Below are 19,943 nucleotides of genomic sequence, written 5' to 3'. Positions count from 1 at the left end.
CGGGGGAACACACAGCTATTGAAATTAAAGCTGTGATGTTCCCGGCGCTCTATTGAACCAGACGGCGGAGGCGGCTCTCCTGCGCTATACACCTCCCATGATGGGCGGCACCAGTGGTGGGGGGCGGTGCCCCGCCCCATTTTCGGCTCAATTATCGGCCGTTTTTTCCTTTCGGCAGCCATTTTCGGACGTTTTTTTTCGGCGGCCGAAATTTCGGTGCATATTAGGTGGGGACCTAATATGCCAGAAAAGTACAAAAAAAACCCCAAATGACCCCTTTTTGGAAAGAAGACATTCCAAGGTATTTAGTAAGAGGCATGATGAGTTTTTTTAAGTTGTCATTTTTTCCCACAATGCTTTGCAAAATCAAGATTTTTTTTGTACTTTTTTTTTTTTTTTCACAAAATTGTCATATTATCAGGTTATTTCTCACACACAGCATATGCATACCACAAATTACACCCCAAAACACATTCTGCTATTACTCCCGAGTACGGCGATACCACATGTGTGAGACTTTTACACAGTGTGGCCACATACAGAGGCCCAACATGCAGGGAGCGCCATCAGACGTTCTGGAGCACCCAGGACAATTCTGACATTTCTCTCCTACATGTAAAAATCATCATTTATTTGCTAGAAAATTACATAGAACCCCAAAACATTATATATGTTTTTTTAGAAAACACCCTGGAGAATACAATGGTGGTCGTTGCAACTTTTTATCTCGCACGGTATTTGCGCAGAAATTTTTTGAATGCTTTTTTTTTGGAAAAAAAACTATTTTGTGCTTAAAAAAACAAAACACAGTAAAGTTAGCCCAATTTTTGCATAATGTGAAAGATGAAGTTATGCTGAGTAAATAGATACCTAACATGTCACCCTTCAAAATTGCACACGCTCGTGGAATGGCGCCAAACGTCGCTACTTAAAAATCCCCATAGGTGACGCTTTAATTTTTTTTTACTGGTTACATGTTTTGAGTTACAGAGGAGGTCTAGGGCTAGAATTATTGCTCTCGCTCTAACGTTCGCAGCGATACCTCACATGTGTGGTTTGAACACCGTTTTCATATGTGGGCGGGACTTACGTATGCGTTCGCCTCTGCATGCGAGCACATGGGGACAGGGGCGCTTTAAAAAAAAATGTTTTTTCTTATTGTTCATTTTACTTTATTTATTTTAATTTGACATTTTTTTTCCCCAAAAATAAATTTTTTGATCACTTTTATTCCTATTACAAGGAATGTAAACATCCCTTATAATAGGAATATGGCATGACAGGTCCTCTTTACAGTGAGATATGGGGTCACTAAGACCCCGCATCTCACCTCTAAGCTGGGAAGCCTGAAAAAAAATATATATATATATACAGTGCCTTGCGAAAGTATTCACCCCCTTGAACTTTTCAACCTTTTGCCACATTTCAGACTTCAAACATAAAGATATAAAATTTTTATTTTTTGTGAAGAATCACCAACAAGTGGGACACAATTGTGAAGTGGAACGAAATCTATTGGATTTTTGAAACTTTTTTAGCAAATAAAAAACTGAAAAGTGGTGCGTGCAAAATGATTCGGCCCCTTTACTTTCAGTGCAGCAAACTCACTCCAGAAGTTCAGCGAGGATCTCTGAATGATCCAATGTTGTCCTAAATGACTGATGGTGATAAATAGAATCCACCTGTGTGTAATCAAGTCTCTGTATAAATGCACCTGCTCTGTGATAGTCTCAGGGTTCTGCTGAAAGCGCAGAGAGCATCAAGAAGACCAAGGAACACACCAGGCAGGTCCGTAATACTGTTGTAGAGAAGTTTAAAGCCGGATTTGGATACAAAAAAGATTTCCCAAGCTTTAAACATCCCAAGGAGCACTGTGCAAGCGATCATTTTGAAATGGAAGGAGTATCAGACCACTGCAAATCTACCAAGACCTGGCTGTCCCTCTAAACTTTCAGCTCAGACAAGGAGAAGACTGATCAGAGATGCAGCCAAGAGGCCCATGATCACTCTGGATGAACTGCAGAGAACTACAGCTGAGGTGGGAGAGTCTGTCCATAGGACAACAATCAGTCGTACACGGCACAAATCTGCCCTTTATGGAAGAGTGGCAAGAAGAAAGCCATTTCTCAAAGATATCCATAAAAAGTCTGGTCTAAAGTTTGCCACAAGCCACCTGGGAGACACACCAAACATGTGGAAGAAGGTGCTCTGGTCACATGAAACCAAAATCCAACTTTTTCCCACAATGCAAAACGATATGTTTGGCGTAAAAGCAACACAGCTCATCACCCTCAACACACCATCCCCACTGTCACACATGGTGGTGGCAGCATCATGGTTTGGGCCTGCTTTTCTTCAGCAGGGACGGGGAAGATGGTTAAAATTGAGGGGAAGATGGATGCAGCCAAATACAGGACCATTCTGGATGAAAACCTGTTGGAGTCTGCAAAAGACCTGAAACTGGGACGGAGATTTATCTTCCAACAAGACAATGATCCCAAACATACAGCAAAATCTACAAAGGAATGGTTCACAAATAAACGTATCCAGGTGTTAGAATGGCCAAGTCAAAGTCCAGACCTGAATCCAATCGAGAATCTGTGGAAAGAGCTGAAAACTGCTGTTCACAAACGCTCTCCATCCAACCTCACTGAGCTCCAGCTGTTTTGCAAGGAAGAATGGGCAAGAATTTCAGTCTCTCGATGTGCAAAACTGATAGAGACACCCCAAGCGACTTGCAGCTGTAATCGCAGCAAAAGGTGGCTCTACAAAGTATTAACGCAAGGGGGCCCAATCATTTTACACGCCCCACTTTTCATTTTTTTATTAGTTAAAAAAAGTTTCAAAAATCCAATAGATTTCGTTCCACTTCACAATTGTGTCCGACTTGTTGGTGATTCTTCACAAAAAATAAACATTTTATATCTTTATGTTTGAAGCCTGAAATGTGGCAAAAGGTTGAAAAGTTCAAGGGGGTGAATACTTTCACAAGGCACTGTGTGTATATATATATATATATGACTTTGCTATAAAACATCCAATAAAAAAAAATGGCTACCTGGCCATGTTTTGACTACATTTTCTATTTGTACCATTTTTTTACCATTATATTAAAAGGTGTGATTTTAACTGTATTTTCTGTCTCCGTCCAATTCATGGTTCCTGACAGCTGCCAATCAGTGATGCCTATTAGTGCCTACCACACCCCTTCCACCAGTGCCTACCACACCCCTTCCCCCAGTGCCTACCACACCCCTTCCACCAGTGTCTACCACACCCCTTCCACCAGTGCCTACCACACCCCTTCCACCAGTGCCTACCACACCCCTTCCACCAGTGCCTACCACACCCCTTCCACCAGTGCCTACCACACCCTTCCACCAGTGCCTACCACACCCCTTCCACCAGTGCCTACCACACCCCTTCCACCAGTGCCTACCACACCCCTTCCACCAGTGCCTACCACACCCCTTCCACCAGTGCCTACCACACCCCTTCCATCAGTGCCTACCACACCCTTCCACCAGTGCCTACCACACCCCTTCCACCAGTACCTACCACACCCCTTCTATCAGTGCCTACCACACCCCTTCCACCAGTACCTACCACACCCCTTCCACCAGTGCCTACCACACCCCTTCCACCAGTGCCTACCACACCCCTTCCACCAGTGCCTACCACACCCCTTCCATCAGTGAAGGAAAAAAATAACTTATTTTTTTCCCCCCTAAAATTTTCAGTCTTTTTTCGCCTGCAGTAGTAAAAGATAAATAAAACCCTAGTGGTGAATAAATACCACCAAAAGAAAGCTCTATTTGTGGGGGGGAAAAAATGATAAAAATGTCATATGTGTAGCATGACCGCGCAACTGTCATTAAGTGTGACAGCGCTGATATTTGTCCTGGGCAGGAAGGGGGACGGGAGTGTCCAGTATTGAAGGGGTTAATATAAAGATACTTACCCTTCCATGGATCCAGCAATGTCCTCATTCAGCGCCATTCTTCAATCGGCTTCGGGTGCAGGCGCAAGGAATCTGTGGACTCCCGGGTGTGACAGCTTGCCGCTTCACAGTTGGGGGCCCACTGCACATGTGCGAGCCATGTGGCGTTCGGTGAACGGACCGGTGTGTGTGTGTCCCAGAAGGCTGGGGGGGGAGGACGGCAGGGCCAAACTTCCAGCTCAGATCGTGTGTACCTGTCCAAACCAGGTACCTATTCCCCCAAAAAAACAGTGCCAAATGTGGCAGTGCAGGAAGAGGGGGGATAACCGGAACTTTCCCTTTTGGGTGGAATTCCGCTTTCAAGAGGAAGTAAACCCTGATGGGTCTTACTTCCTCTTTCATTCCCTGCAAAGGTAAAGCATAATGGACTACTATGCATCGCATCGCATCGCATAGTAGTCCATTATGTGTCACTTACCTGACACAGGAGCCAGTGAAGTCACCGCTGTCCCCCTGTAGTTCCGAGCATCCATCTTCTTGGTGGGTCTCGCTGCTCCGGCACTGTGATTCGCCGGAGCAGCGATGACGTCACTCCCGCGCAAGGGCTTACCCAGTGCGCCTGCGTGCCGCTGTCTTCAGGTAAATATCTTCGAAACCATATAGGTTTAGGAGACATTTCTTGGACCTACAGGTAAGCCTTAATCTAGGCCTTAAGCTAGGCTCACCTGTAGGTCAAAGTGCTTTGTAAGGGTTTATAACCACTTTAACCGGCAGGAAGAGGAGGAAACCATCACTTGCAACAAGATTGTACTTTAAAATCAATAAAACAAAAACATTTCATAAAAACATTGAAATCCTCAGCAGAGCGGAGACGGGGCCCCGCATGGTGCGCGCTCAGCAGATCTCTATTGGAAGAAGGAAGAGTCACATAAATAGGCTATGGGGGCGGGGGCGTGGTCTGGTAATGGCGGAGTAGAGAGACACGCTAGCAGAGCTCCGGCCATCCCTCCAGCAAATTAAGCTTGGAATGCAGCTACCACGCCGCTAAGGCAACAAATACACAGACTTACCGTATTTATCGGCGAATAACACGCACTGGTTTCCCCTTAAAATCAGGGGAAAATCGCAGGTGCGTGTTATACGCCGATACTCAGCGATTTCCGCACAATTTTTTGGGCTCTCGCGGCTTTCGGCCGCTCTCGGACCTTCTCGGCGGCTTTCGGACACTGTCGGAACTTCTCGGCGGCTTTCGGACCTTCTGAGAGCGGCCGAAAGCTGCCGAGGTCCGAGAGCGGCCGAAAGCCGCCAAAAACTTCCGGGTGCCGCCGAGATACATGGGACATCTCGGCGGCGCTATTTTTAAAAACATAAGCGGACAATGCACTAAGACGGTCAAGCTGCATGACAAGGCTGCAATGACAAGGCTGCAATGAGGACAGGCTGCATGACAAGGCTGCAATGAGGACAGGCTGCATGACAAGGCTGCAATGAGGACAGGCTGCAATGAGGACAGGCTGCATGACAAGGCTGCAATGAGGACAGGCTGCATGACAAGGCTGCAATGAGGACAGGCTGCATGACAAGGCTTCAATGAGGACAGGCTGCAATGACAAGGCTGCAATGAGGACAGGCTGCATGACAAGGCTGCAATGAGGACAGGCTGCATGACAAGGCTGCAATGAGGACAGGCTGCAATGACAAGGCTGCAATGAGGACAGGCTGCATGACAAGGCTGCAATGAGGACAGGCTGCAATGAGGACAGGCTGCAATGAGGACAGGCTGCAATGACAAGGCTGCAATGAGGACAGGCTGCATGACAAGGCTGCAATGAGGACAGGCTGCATGACAAGGCTGCAATGAGGACAGGCTGCATGACAAGGCTGCAATGAGGACAGGCTGCAATGACAAGGCTGCAATGAGGACAGGCTGCAATGAGGACAGGCTGCAATGAGGACAGGCTGCAATGAGGACAGGCTGCAATGAGGACAGGCTGCAATGACGAGGCTGCAAATGACGCTGACGAAGCTTCAGCTGGACACTGATAAGGCTGCATTGATGGGCATTTAAATGTAAGTTTTTTTTCCTTAAATTTCCCTCCTAAAAGTTTTTTCCACAAAATTCCCTCCTAAACTTGGGGTGCATGTTATACGCCGGCGCGTGTTATACGCCGATAAATACGGTACTTACGGAATGAGCAGTACAAGGAAGAAGGGAGAAGAAAGACACAAGCCCATACAGAAAATCCCCACACAGCCGGAGATGCAACACTTTTTTCCGTGTACACGGTCCGCGAAAGCCCTGGCGCCAGCATTGGAGACATGGAGGAGACAGTGTATAGAGATCCCAATGGCGGTACCCCGCACGAGCTTACCCCTGGCCTCAGGCGTGTCCGGAACGCCGGAGCCAGAAGAGGAGCAGCGGTGGTTAACATGGGAGTACGGCAGGCTCGGAGCTGGGGGACCTAGACCTAAGGGCGATCCTTCAGGCACTGCTGACGCGCAATGAGATGGAGGCGATGATGTCCCGTTTGGAGGAAGGGCACTGCAGCTGGTCCGGACAGAGATACAAGTACTGGCGGATAGATGTACTGTAGAGGAGACGGCGGCGATAAGGATATCTAAATTAGAAAAGGAGTAGACATAGTACTATGTCTACAGGAAACCCATTTAACTAGAGAGACGACTTCTTTGCTTCGCGGCCGGAGGTTCCAGACCCAATATCATTCCGTGTACTCATCATACTCAAGAGGGGAGAGCATTTTGATCAATAGAGAAGTGTTGTTTTCTTACTTTTTTTTATATTGCTTGGTTGAAAATAGAGCATATGTGATAGCGAACGTTTATATTCCACCCCCTTTTAAACTAGAGATTCTCTATGATTTAATAATGTTCATGTCGGATAAAGTTGGAATCCCAGTGATAGTGGTAGGAGACTTTAATGAAGTGTCGGGATAGATCCTTGGACAGATATCCACCAGTAAATCGCCTCTATAACATCAGAGGAGAGTAGATTAGCTTGGTTTTTCCATGAGGTGGGACTAACCAATGCATGGCGTGTAATGCTGGCCATACACGGTTAGAATATAGTTTGGGAAAAAAACGTTTGCAAATTGTAAAATTTGTCGAACGTCCATTGCGAGAACGTCAACATTGTATCAATAGATGCCGCCCAATATTGGACATATTAGCAATCGATAACAACATCAATAGTACAATTGCCTTTGATCGATTATATAAGCAGTGGAAACGCGCATGCGCTCTCGATTTTTCAAACTATTTTCGTTTGATTACACTACTAATAGTTCGAAAATCAATAGTTTTTGCGAAAAAAAGTCCAACATGTTGGTTTTTTTTTTCGGCACAAAATTTGCATTTCAAGAATCGAAATGTAAGCACTAATGTTTCGAATGTCAAACGATGGAGCGTAGCGGACGTTTTTCCGAACGATATTCTAACCGTGTATGGCCAGCATTAGGTATCCGCTGGAGAGACAATATTCCTGCTTCTCTAGCTCTTTCCTAACTTGGTCTAGGCTTGATATGGCCTTAGCTAATGTTGAGGCCCCATCTCTGATAAGCAATATAGAATATGGTCCAAGGGGCTTGTCGGACCTCCTCCTTGATAGTGACAGTTAATACTAGGAAAAAGTCTTACCCTAGAGAATGGAAAAATCGACCCGTCTTGGTTGGAAACGATCTATAATATAGATTAAAGATAAACATTAATACAGGCACGGCCCCGATGGGGGTGACTTGGGACACCCTAAAAGCCTTCCTTAGGGGACTTCTTATTCAGCAAATAGCAATAAGTAAAGGGAAGTCTAGAGAGTGGGAAAGAGTAGTTAAAAGGGCAGTACTGATGACGGAACACCAGTATATTACCAATCCCGCCCCGGTTACACTGGCCGTGTGGCTAGAAACACAGCAAGCTTATAAAATGGCTATCATGAGGAAAATGGATAACAAGCGTATATCTCAGTACCAATTAAATTTTGGGGAAGGAGAGAGAGTTGGCCGCACCCTGTCCTTATTGATTAGAGCAAATAACCCCCCCTCGTCAGTGCTGGCGGTCAAGACCTCAAGGGGGGAGAGTTTCTCGGACCCTGGTGATATAATAAATACATTTAGGCAATATTATAGTTCCCTACAGGCATGTACTGGCCATCGGGACTACCGGGAGTTTCCCAGTGGGCCGGTGGCTCAGTGGGCCACTCTGATGTAAGGGGGTGCTGACGGGACACTCTGATGTAAGGGGACTGGTGATGGGACACTCTGATGTAAGGGTCCATCACATGAGGACTAGGCCCCATTACATCACAGGACACTCCCATCACATCAGAAGACCCCCCATCACATCACAGGACCCCCATCACATCAGGCCTTGGTTACCATCACATCAGGCCTAGGCCCCCCATTACATCACAGGACACTCCCATCACATCAGAAGACCCCCCATCACATCACAGGACCCCCCATCACATCAGGCCTTGGTTACCATCACATCAGGCCTAGGCCTCCCATTATATCACAGGACACTCCCATCACATCAGAAGACCCCCCATCACATCACAGGACCCCCCCACCACATCAGGCCTTGGTCCCCATCACATGAGGACTAGGCCCCATTACATCACAGGACCCCCATCACATCAGAAGACCCCCCATCACATCAGAAGACCCCCCATCACATCAGGCCTTGGTCCCCATCACATGAGGACTAGGCCCCATTACAGCCATGAGGCTGTTTACCGCGTGATCACAGATGGTTCCGCCCCACCCCTCCGCGGCGACTGCGGGCGCGCTCTGCGCGTGTACGTTGGTGGCCGCCCCACCTCTCCATGGTGATCGCGGGCGCGCTCTGCGCGTGTACGTTGGTGGCCGCCCCACATCTCCACGGCAATCGCGGGCGCGCTCTGCGCGGGCACGTTGGTGGCGGCGTGTTCCCGGGAACACTGCTCGCCACTGATGCTGGTAAACAGCCATTGGCCGTTTACCACACAATTGACTGTGATCATTCTAAATGCAGCCACTGTGCCCAAATACAGACACTGTCCCCAAACGCAGCCACTGTGCCCAAATACAGACACTGTCCCCAAATGCAGCCACTGTCCCCAAACGCACACACTGTCCCCAATATTGTGCCCATATTCTTCAGCTTTAAGGCCCCTTTCACACTGGGGCGGTTTTCAGGCGTTACAGCGCTAAAAATAGCGCCTGTGTAGCGCCTGAAAAAAACCGGCCCCTGTTACTCCAGTGTGAAAGCCGGAGGGCTTTCACACTGGAGCGGTGCGCTGGCAGGACAGTGAAAAAAGTCCTGCCAGCCACATCTTTGGAGCGGTGAAGGAGCCGTGTATTCACCGCTCCTAAACCGCTCCTACCCATTGAAATCAATGGGACAGCGCGGCAATACCGCCGGCAAAGCGCCGCTGCAGCGGCGCTTTGCGGGTGGTTTTAACCCTTTTTTCGGCCGCTAGCGGGGGTTAAAACCACCCCGCTAGCGCCCGCAGGCCGCCGCTAAAACGACGGTAAAGCGACGCTAAAAATAGCGGTGCTTTACTGCCGACGCCCTCACAGCCCCAGTGTGAAAGCAGCCTAATAAATACACTGCTAATTGTTCAGCTTTAATAAATACTATACATATTGGTGCTGCCGATGATATAATAAAGCCATCATTAGCTCCGCCCGCCCACCCGCAAGTCTCCGCCCACTTGAGTATGATTTTTCACCACCACTTAAGATTCAGGGGCATGGGGTGGGCGGGGCTGCTGCTGACGTCCTGAGCATCTGTTCAGCTCCGCCCGCCCACCAGCATTTCTGTGTCTATAATTTTTAACCACCGCTGAACTTACGATCTTGCGCATGCGCCGTTCAGATCACGGACTTGGCGCATGCGCAGTAAAGGCCTGCCGTCAGCTGTTAGAGTGACGGAGCCTCACCGGAAGTGACGGGGTGAGGAAGTTTTATGAGTCGCATGAAATTTTACTACACCGGTAACAAGCCAAGCCGGTTACCTCAGAGACTGAGAGCTGGGCGGGCCGGAGTGTCGTCATAAAATGTGTGACGGAAGTGACATTTCATTGCCGCCATCTTCCTACACCCCGCGCTCCTCCATAATAAGGAGACACTGAAAAGGGGTAAGCGGACATCTTGCTACACCCACCGGAGTTTTGCCTTTCACACGCTTTTTTTTAACACTAAATTGAGTTTCTGTAGTGAAATACAAAGCTTAGATCTCCGGGTGACGGGTTACATGTTAAATTTTAAAGGCAGCAAACTTCTGTCAGATTAACAAACCTACAAGATCAGCACACTTGCCGCCGCTTTTAAAATTCAACATCTAAACAGTAACACGGAGTTATAAGTTCTGTATTTCACTATATAACCTCACTTTACTGTTAAATAAACGTATAAAGGGCAAAACTCCGGTGGGTGTAACAAGATGTCCGCATGGCGGTGTAGTGTCATATTTTCTCCCCATCATAGAATGTTCCGGAAGTGGCGCTGCGGCCAGAAATTTAGCATGGCGCATGCGCCATGCGTTCCAAACACTTGCGCCATGCGCTCCAAATGATTTGCGACAATGCAGACCAGTGAAACCGTCAGATAATGTCAGAGAAGTGAGGGGAGGTAATCCCCTCCCTGAGCCACACAGTTACCCGCTCTCTCTCCGCCGCTCTCCGCTCTGTCTAAAGTTAATGTCACGATTACCTCCCCTCACTCCCGTGACATTATCTGATGGTTTCACTGAACTACATTGTCGGAAATACTCTGGAACGCATCGCGCATGCGCAGTGCAAAATTTCTGGCGGCAAAGTCACTTCCGTAGCGTTCTGTGATGGGGAGCAAAATATGACACTACACCCCTTCTCACTGTATACTATTGAGTACAGGGTGTAGCAAGATGGCGGGGACTAAACGTCACTTCCGTTATACTTTCTGACAGGTTGCCTAATCTGACAAAACACTAGCTCCGCTCCGGTCATGTATTGCCGTGGGCGCCGGTGTCTTGTCATATAAGGTCCCCCATTCGATAGTGTCCGCTGTGTACTGCGCATGCGCAGCAACACAGATTCCGAAAATTGCCGAGGATGAACGGCGCCTGCGCTGTGAGTCCAGGTTCCATCCCCACTATCCAAGTGGACATAGAGTAGGAATATAAAAGAGCCGAGCGCAGCGAGGCCGAGCCCGAAGCGTGGCGAGCGAAGCGAGGGGCCCTCTAATATTCACAACCCTATGTCCGCTTGGATGGTGGGGCCACCACCTCCACTCACGGCGCAGGCGCCGTTCAACTTCAGAGATTTTCCGAAGCTTCTTCTGCTCCGTAGTGCGCATGCACAGTATGGGGCGGGCGCTATATGATGGCCGGACACTATACGGCACAACACCGGGCTGTGCGGGGCGGGTGAGGAGAGTTGTAGGAGGAGGTCAGAGGGGTGGAGATGAGACACAGACTCAGCTATCCCTCCTGATAGTACAACTGAGAGCTGATTGGACTACAGCTTCCCAAGGTGTGTGTGTGACTCCTCCCCCTACCTGTCATACCCCTCCCCCTCACCTGTCATACCCCTCCCCCTACCTGTGATACCCCCCCACCTTTTCAGAAATAACTTGTTAAAAAGACAACTTTTTTTTTTTTTTTTTTTTAAGTTTTATTTAATGTCTTCATTTTTCCATAAAAGTGTCAAAAATGTACAACCTCAAAAACACAAACAGTAAATAATCGAATATTCTTTCACTTTTTGAAATGCATTATTAATAAAGTCTTTATTATGTCCTTTAAATCTTTCTCTGTCCACTCCCTGGATCAGTCTGTATTAATGGCAATGAGATCCTTCAGTTGTGGGGTCCAAACAATCCATAGAGGCGGGGGATGGGGAGGCCTTGTACCTGTTTTCAGGGATGTTCAGCTTGTAGATACAAGTCAGGGGAATCATAAAGATCGACCTACCGGTGATAACCCCCCCTCCCCCCCACTATTTATACCCCCCCACCACATGTGATAACCCCCCCTCCCCCCCCCCTATTTATACCCCCCACCACATGTGATAAACCCCCCCTCCCCTCCACCTGTCATACCGCCCACCACATGTGATAACCCCCCCTCCCCCCCACCTGTGATACCCCTCCCCCTCAATGTTTCTTCATTGGCTGCCATTTACGCCGGATGTAGTCACGGATGTGAGCCTTAAGGGACTTCTTGCTGGAAGGTGCAGCGCTAGTCTGCGCAGACTCGTCCCGCGTGGGCTCTTCCTGTGTGAGCTCCTCTTGTGCGGTGTCGTCCTGCGCAGACTCGTCCCGCGTGGGCTCTTCCTGTGTGAGCTCCTCTTGTACGGTGTCGTCCTGCGCAGACTCGTCCCGCGTGGGCTCTTCCTGTGTGAGCTCCTCTTGTACGGTGTCGTCCTGCGCAGACTCGTCCCGCGTGGGCTCTTCCTGTGTGAGCTCCTCTTGTACGGGGTCGTCCTGCGCAGACTCGTCCCGCATGGGCTCTTCCTGTGTGAGCTCCTCTTGTACGGTGTCGTCCTGCGCAGACTCGTCCCGCGTGGGCTCTTCCTGTGTGAGCTCCTCCTGTACGGTGTCGTCCTGCGCAGACTCGTCCCGCGTGGGCTCTTCCTGTGTGAGCTCCTCCTGTACGGTGTCGTCCTGCGCAGACTCGTCCCGCGTGGGCTCTTCCTGTGTGAGCTCCTCTTGTACGGGGTCGTCCTGCGCAGACTCGTCCCGCATGGGCTCTTCCTGTGTGAGCTCCTCTTGTACGGGGTCGTCCTGCGCAGACTCGTCCCGCGTGGGCTCTTCCTGTGTGAGCTCCTCTTGTACGGGGTCGTCCTGCGCAGACTCGTCCCGCGTGGGCTCTTCCTGTGTGAGCTCCTCCTGTACGGTGTCGTCCTGCGCAGACTCGTCCCGCGTGGGCTCTTCCTGTGTGAGCTCCTCTTGTACGGTGTCGTCCTGCGCAGACTCGTCCCGCGTGGGCTCTTCCTGTGTGAGCTCCTCTTGTACGGGGTCGTCCTGCGCAGACTCGTCCCGCGTGGGCTCTTCCTGTGTGAGCTCCTCTTGTACGGGGTCGTCCTGCGCAGACTCGTCCCGCGTGGGCTCTTCCTGTGTGAGCTCCTCTTGTACGGTGTCGTCCTGCGCAGACTCGTCCTGCGTGGGCTCTTCCTGTGTGAGCTCCTCCTGTACGGTGTCGTCTTGCGCAGACTCGTCCTGCGTGGGCTCTTCCTGTGTGAGCTCCTCTTGTACGGTGTCGTCCTGCGCAGACTCGTCCCGCGTGGGCTCTTCCTGTGTGAGCTCCTCTTGTACGGTGTCGTCCTGCGCAGACTCGTCCCGCGTGGGCTCTTCCTGTGTGAGCTCCTCCTGTGCCGGGTCGGCGTTTGCAGAGTCATCCAGTGTAGTAGAATGTCCTCTCTGGTCCTGGGAATCCTCGGGTTTGGTGGAGTTGGCTCCCCATAGTAAAAGCAGTAGATAGAAGATGATGACTAAGTGGACCAGTAACAGGCTTACTATGAGACTCCACGGGCAGGATGGTGAGCGGAGCCCAGCGGGCATCCATTGCAAATCCCTGGTCATGATATCGCAGTTTAGGACTATGAGAAATAAGGTAAAACACCACCAGAACCAGCCTGCCTGCATGCAAGCGACCAGCAATTGGTACCAATCTCCCTCGATGGGCGTGGGTGGGTCATCGAAATCAAAAATGGAAGACGCCCAGTTGGAGACGGGGCGGAGCCAAACGACCAATTGGTACCGATCTCCCTCGTTGTTGGGCGTGGGTGGGTCATCGATATCAATAAGGGAAGACACCCAGGCGAAGACGGAGCGGAGCCAATCATTACCAAACGGCAGCACCTGGTACCGATCTCCCTCATTGATGGGCGTGGGTGGGTCATCTGTTTCTAAAGCAGAGGACTCACTGAAGGGGACTGGGCGGAGCCAAGCAACCATCATTTTGTACAAATTCCTGCTATTGAAAAGTAGGCGTATGCCTAGGAACAGTAAGACCTCCCGCACCTCGGGGCACTTTGGTTTAATGGAGTCATAGTCTATGAATCCGCGAGTGACCAGCGTATAGATGATGCTAAAGAACAATATTAGCACGTTTATGTGACGACTGCGTATCACATTAGAGTTGATGCAGTAGGATAAGACCAGCAGGAAGTAGATCCAGGGGTTGTGCCTTTTTATCGAGGTGATCCAGGTAGGGAATTTGGGGGGATCATTTTTACTTTCCAGTATCTTCTCCGTCGCCTCTAATTTCTGGTATATTTCCTTGTTATACTCTTCTGCGTCCTCAACAATCCCCTCCGCCCCTCCCCCCATCCTAATCCCTCCGTCCTCCTCCGTCCTCTCCACAAACTCCGCCCCTCCCCCCATCCTAATCCCTCCGTCCCCCTCCGTCTTCTGCTCCACAAACTCCGCCCCTCCCCCCATCCTAATCCCTCCGTCCCCCTCCGTCCTCTCCACAAACTCCGCCCCTCCCCCCATCCTAATCCCTCCGTCCCCCTCCGTCTTCTGCTCCACAAACTCCGCCCCTCCCCCCATCCTAATCCCTCCGTCCCCCTCCGTCCTCTCCACAAACTCCGCCCCTCCCCCCATCCTAATCCCTCCGTCCCCTCCACAAACTCCGCCCCTCCCCCCATCCTAATCCCTCCGTCCCCCTCCGTCTTCTGCTCCACAAACTCCGCCCCTCCCCCCATCCTAATCCCTCCGTCCCCCTCCGTCCTCTCCACAAACTCCGCCCCTCCCCCCATCCTAATCCCTCCGTCCCCTCCACAAACTCCGCCCCTCCCCCCATCCTAATCCCTCCGTCCCCCTCCGTCTTCTGCTCCACAAACTCCGCCCCTCCCCCCATCCTAATCCCTCCGTCCCCCTCCGTCTTCTGCTCCACAAACTCCTGCTGGAATCTGATTGGCTGTTAGAGTGTAGAGCTGGGCTGGCAAAGCATCCAATCATATAACACGGAATCCTGCATGTCCTTATAAGTCAATCCCATAGAGGTCACATCTCACAGGTAGGGGGAGGGGGGGTGTCCCAGGTAGGGGGGAAGGGGGTATGACAGGTAGGGGGCGGAGTCACACACACCTTGGGAAGCTGTAGTCCAATCAGCTCTCAGCTGTACTATCAGGAGGTATAGCGGAGTCTTGTGTCTCATCTCCACCCCTCTGACCTCCACCGACTCTCCCCACCCGCCCCGCACAGCCCGGCGCACACCGCAATACATGACCGGAGCGGAGCCGGTGTTTCGTCAGATTAGGCAGGAAGTGACGTTTGGTCGCCGCCATCTTGCTACACCCCGCACTTGTCAGTAGTAAGAATACACTGAGAAGGGGCAAGCGGACATCTTGTTACACCCACCGGAGTTTTGCCCTATACACGTTTTTTTTTAACAGTAAAGTGAGGTTATATAGTGAAATACAGAACTTATAACTCCCTGTTACTGTTTAGATGTTGAATTTTAAAAGCTGCGGCAAGTGTGCTGATCTTGTAGGTTTGTTAATCTGACAGAAGTTTGCTGCCTTTAAAATTCAACATGTAACCAGTCACCCGGAGATCTAAGCTTTGTGTTTCACTACAGAAACTCAATTTAGTGTTAAAAAAAAGCGTGTGAAAGGCAAAACTCCGGTGGGTGTAGCAAGATGTCCGCTTATCCCTTCTCAGTATCTCCTTATTATGGAGGAGCGCGGGGTGTAGGAAGATGGCGGCGATGAAATGTCACTTCCGTCACACTTTTTATGACGACACTCCGGCCCGCCCAGCTCTCAGTCTCTGAGGTAACAGGTGTAGTGTCACATTATGCTGCCTATCACAGGATGCTACGGAAGTCACGTTTCCGCCAGAAATTGCGTACTGCGCATGCGCTGTGCGTTCCAACATATGTTCGGTGTAGTGTAGCATCACATAATGTTACGGAAGTGACGTTACACACAACACAAACACTGGGCCGTTCGTTACAACACTAATACTTCCCTTGTTACCTAGTAGGTTTTGCATTGCTGGGACTTGTAGTGCCTATCCTGAGCTACATGCTTCAATGTTCAGTGTCCTCATCCCTATCCCCCTGCTTCAATGTTCAGTGTCCTCATCCCTATCCCCGAGCTTCAATGTTCAGTGTCCTCATCCTTATCCCCGAGCTTCAATGTTCAGTGTCCTCATCCCTATCCCCATGCTTCAATGTTCAGTGTCCTCATCCCTATCCCCGAGCTTCAATGTTCAGTGTCCTCATCCTTATCCCCGAGCTTCAATGTTCAGTGTCCTCATCCCTATCCCCGAGCTTCAATGTTCAGTGTCCTCATCCCTATCCCCGAGCTTCAATGTTCAGTGTCCTCATCCTTATCCCCGAGCTTCAATGTTCAGTGTCCTCATCCTTATCCCCGAGCTTCAATGTTCAGTGTCCTCATCCCTATCCCCGAGCTTCAATGTTCAGTGTCCTCATCCCTATCCCCGAGCTTCAATGTTCAGTGTCCTCATCCTTATCCCCGAGCTTCAATGTTCAGTGTCCATCCTTATCCCCGTGCTTCAATGTTCAGTGTCCTCATCCCTATCCCCGAGCTTCAATGTTCAGTGTCCTCATCCCTATCCCCGAGCTTCAATGTTCAGTGTCCATCCTTATCCCCGTGCTTCAATGTTCAGTGTCCTCATCCTTATCCCCGTGCTTCAATGTTCAGTGTCCTCATCCCTATCCCCGAGCTTCAATGTTCAGTGTCCTCATCCTTATCCCGAGCTTCAATGTTCAGTGTCCTCATCCTTATCCCTGTGCTTCAATGTTCAGTGTCCTCATCCCTATCCCCGAGCTTCAATGTTCAGTGTCCTCATCCCTATCCCCGTGCTTCAATGTTCAGTGTCCTCATCCCTATCCCCGTGCTTCAATGTTCCGTGTCCTCATCCCTATCCCCCTGCTTCAATGTTCAGTGTCCTCATCCTTATCCCTGTGCTTCAATGTTCAGTGTCCTCATCCTTATCCCCGTGCTTCAATGTTCAGTGTCCTCATCCCTATCCCCGTGCTTCAATGTTCCGTGTCCTCATCCCTATCCCCCTGCTTCAATGTTCAGTGTCCTCATCCTTATCCCTGTGCTTCAATGTTCAGTGTCCTCATCCTTATCCCCGAGCTTCAATGTTCAGTGTCCTCATCCTTATCCCGAGCTTCAATGTTCAGTGTCCTCATCCTTATCCCCGAGCTTCAATGTTCAGTGTCCTCATGCTTATCCCCGAGCTTCAATGTTCAGTGTCCTCATCCCTATCCGCAAGCTTCAATGTTCAGTGTCCTCATCCTTATCCCCGAGCTTCAATGTTCAGTGTCCTCATCCCTATCCCCCTGCTTCAATGTTCAGTGTCCTCATCCCTATCCGCGAGCTTCAATCTTCAGTGTCCTCATCCTTATCCCCCTGCTTCGATGAGGACACTGAACATCGAAGCATGGGGATAAGGATGAGGACACTGAACATTGAAGCTCGGGGATAAGGATGAGGACACTGAACATTGAAGCTCGGGGATAAGGATGTGGACACTGAACATTGAAGCTCGGGGATAAGGATGAGGACACTGTACATTGAAGCTCGGGGATAAGGATGAGGACACTGAACATTGAAGCTCGGGGATAAGGATGAGGACACTGAACATTGAAGCAGGGGGATAGGGATGAGGACACTGAACATTGAAGCTCGGGGATAAGGATGAGGACACTGAACATTGAAGCATGGGGATAAGGATGAGGACACTGAACATTGAAGCTCGGGGATAAGGATGAGGACACTGAACATTGAAGCAGGGGGATAAGGATGAGGACACTGAACATTGAAGCTCGGGGATAAGGATGAGGACACTGAACATTGAAGCAGGGGGATAAGGATGAGGACACTGAACATTGAAGCTCGGGGATAAGGATGAGGACACTGAACATTGAAGCTCGGGGATAGGGATGAGGACACTGAACATTGAAGCTCGCGGATAGGGATGAGGACACTGAACATTGAAGCTCGGGGATAAGGATGAGGACACTGAACATTGAAGCATGGGGATAAGGATGAGGACACTGAACATTGAAGCTCGGGGATAAGGATGAGGACACTGAACATTGAAGCAGGGGGATAAGGATGAGGACACTGAACATTGAAGCTCGGGGATAAGGATGAGGACACTGAACATTGAAGCATGGGGATAAGGATGAGGACACTGAACATTGAAGCTCGGGGATAAGGATGAGGACACTGAACATTGAAGCAGGGGGATAAGGATGAGGACACTGAACATTGAAGCTCGGGGATAAGGATGAGGACACTGAACATTGAAGCTCGGGGATAGGGATGAGGACACTGAACATTGAAGCTCGCGGATAGGGATGAGGACACTGAACATTGAAGCTCGGGGATAAGGATGAGGACACTGAACATTGAAGCATGGGGATAAGGATGAGGACACTGAACATTGAAGCTCGGGGATAAGGATGAGGACACTGAACATTGAAGCTCGGGGATAAGGATGAGGACACTGAACATTGAAGCTCGGGGATAGGGATGAGGACACTGAACATTGAAGCTCGCGGATGAGGATGAGGACACTGAACATTGAAGCATGTAGCTCAGGATAGGCACTACAAGTCCCAGCAATGCAAAACCTACTAGGTAACAAGGGAGGTATTAGTGTTGTGACGCACGGCCCAGTGTTTGTGTAACGTCACTTCCGTAACATTATGTGATGGTTTCGCTGAACTGTATTGCCGAAACTATGTTGGAACGCACGGCGCATGCGCAGTACGCAATTTCTGTCGGCAACGTCACTTCCGCAGCATCCTGTGATAGGCAGCAAAATGTGACACTACACCGCACGTAGCTCAGCATAGGCACTACAAGTCCCAGCAATCCATAACTGAAGACCGCACGTAGCTCAGCATAGGCACTACAAGTCCCAGCACTCCATAACTGAAGACCGCACGTAGCTCAGGATAGGCACTACAAGTCCCAGCACTCCATAACCTAACAGCACACGTAGCTCAGCATGGTTATTTAAAAACTGATAGGAGGTAACAAGGGAAGTATTGGTGTTGCAACTCCCAGTGTTTGTGTTGTCTGCACAGTCACTTCCGTAACATTATGTGATGCTTTTGCTTAACTGCATTGCCGAACATATGTTGGAACGCACGGCGCATGCGCAGTACACAATTTCTGGCGGAAACGTCACTTCCGCAGCATCCTGTGATAGGCAGCATAATGTGACACTACACCACCTTCTCAGTCTATCCTCACTATGGAGGAGTGTGGGGTGTACCAAGATGTCCGCTTTCCCCCTTCTCAGTGTATCCTCACTATGGAGGGGTGCGAGGTGTACCAAGATGTCCGCTTTCCCCCTGTAGTGTCACAGTTTGATGCCTATCACAGGATGGTGCGGAAGTGACGTTGTTGCGTACTGCGCATGCGCGATGCGCTCCAAACGCTCGCGCCGTGCGTTCCAACATAGTTTCGGCAATACAGTTCAGCGAAACCATCACATAATGTTACGGAAGTGACGTTACACACAAGACAAACACTGGGCCGTTCGTTACAACACTAATACTTCCCTTGTTACCTAGTAGGTTTTGCATTGCTGGGACTTGTAGTGCCTATCCTGAGCTACATGCTTCAATGTTCAGTGTCCTCATCCCTATCCCCATGCTTCAATGTTCAGTGTCCATCCTTATCCCCGTGCTTCAATGTTCAGTGTCCTCATCCTTATCCCCGAGCTTCAATGTTCAGTGTCCTCATCCCTATCCCCGAGCTTCAATGTTCAGTGTCCTCATCCCTATCCGCGAGCTTCAATGTTCAGTGTCCTCATCCTTATCCCTGTGCTTCAATGTTCAGTGTCCTCATCCCTATCCCCATGCTTCAATGTTCAGTGTCCTCATCCCTATCCGCGAGCTTCAATGTTCAGTGTCCTCATCCTTATCCCCCTGCTTCGATGAGGACACTGAACATCGAAGCATGGGGATAAGGATGAGGACACTGAACATTGAAGCTTGCGGATAGGGATGAGGACACTGAACATTG

At 49.9% G+C, this 19,943-nt stretch overlaps 1 protein-coding gene and 1 long non-coding RNA gene across 3 annotated transcripts in view; both read right to left on the bottom strand.

The window, feature by feature from the left end:
* Positions 1-19,943, bottom strand: part of LOC143997841 (uncharacterized) — a 205,451-nt gene that overhangs the window by 59,409 nt on the left and 126,099 nt on the right. The window lies entirely within an intron of this gene.
* LOC143997838 (uncharacterized) lies at positions 12,053-14,523 on the bottom strand. Its single transcript, XM_077493666.1, has one exon. The coding sequence runs from the start codon at positions 14,521-14,523 to the stop codon at positions 12,070-12,072; it is 2,454 nt and encodes an 817-aa protein (XP_077349792.1). The 3' UTR covers positions 12,053-12,069.

Source organism: Lithobates pipiens, unplaced genomic scaffold, assembly GCF_037356315.1.
Source record: "Lithobates pipiens isolate NorthernLeopardFrog02 unplaced genomic scaffold, aLitPip1_a1.2 Scaffold_19, whole genome shotgun sequence".
Lineage (NCBI taxonomy): Eukaryota > Metazoa > Chordata > Amphibia > Anura > Ranidae > Lithobates > Lithobates pipiens.
Note: the sequence above shows the minus strand (reverse complement) of the source record. Positions and strands in the feature narration are given on the sequence as shown.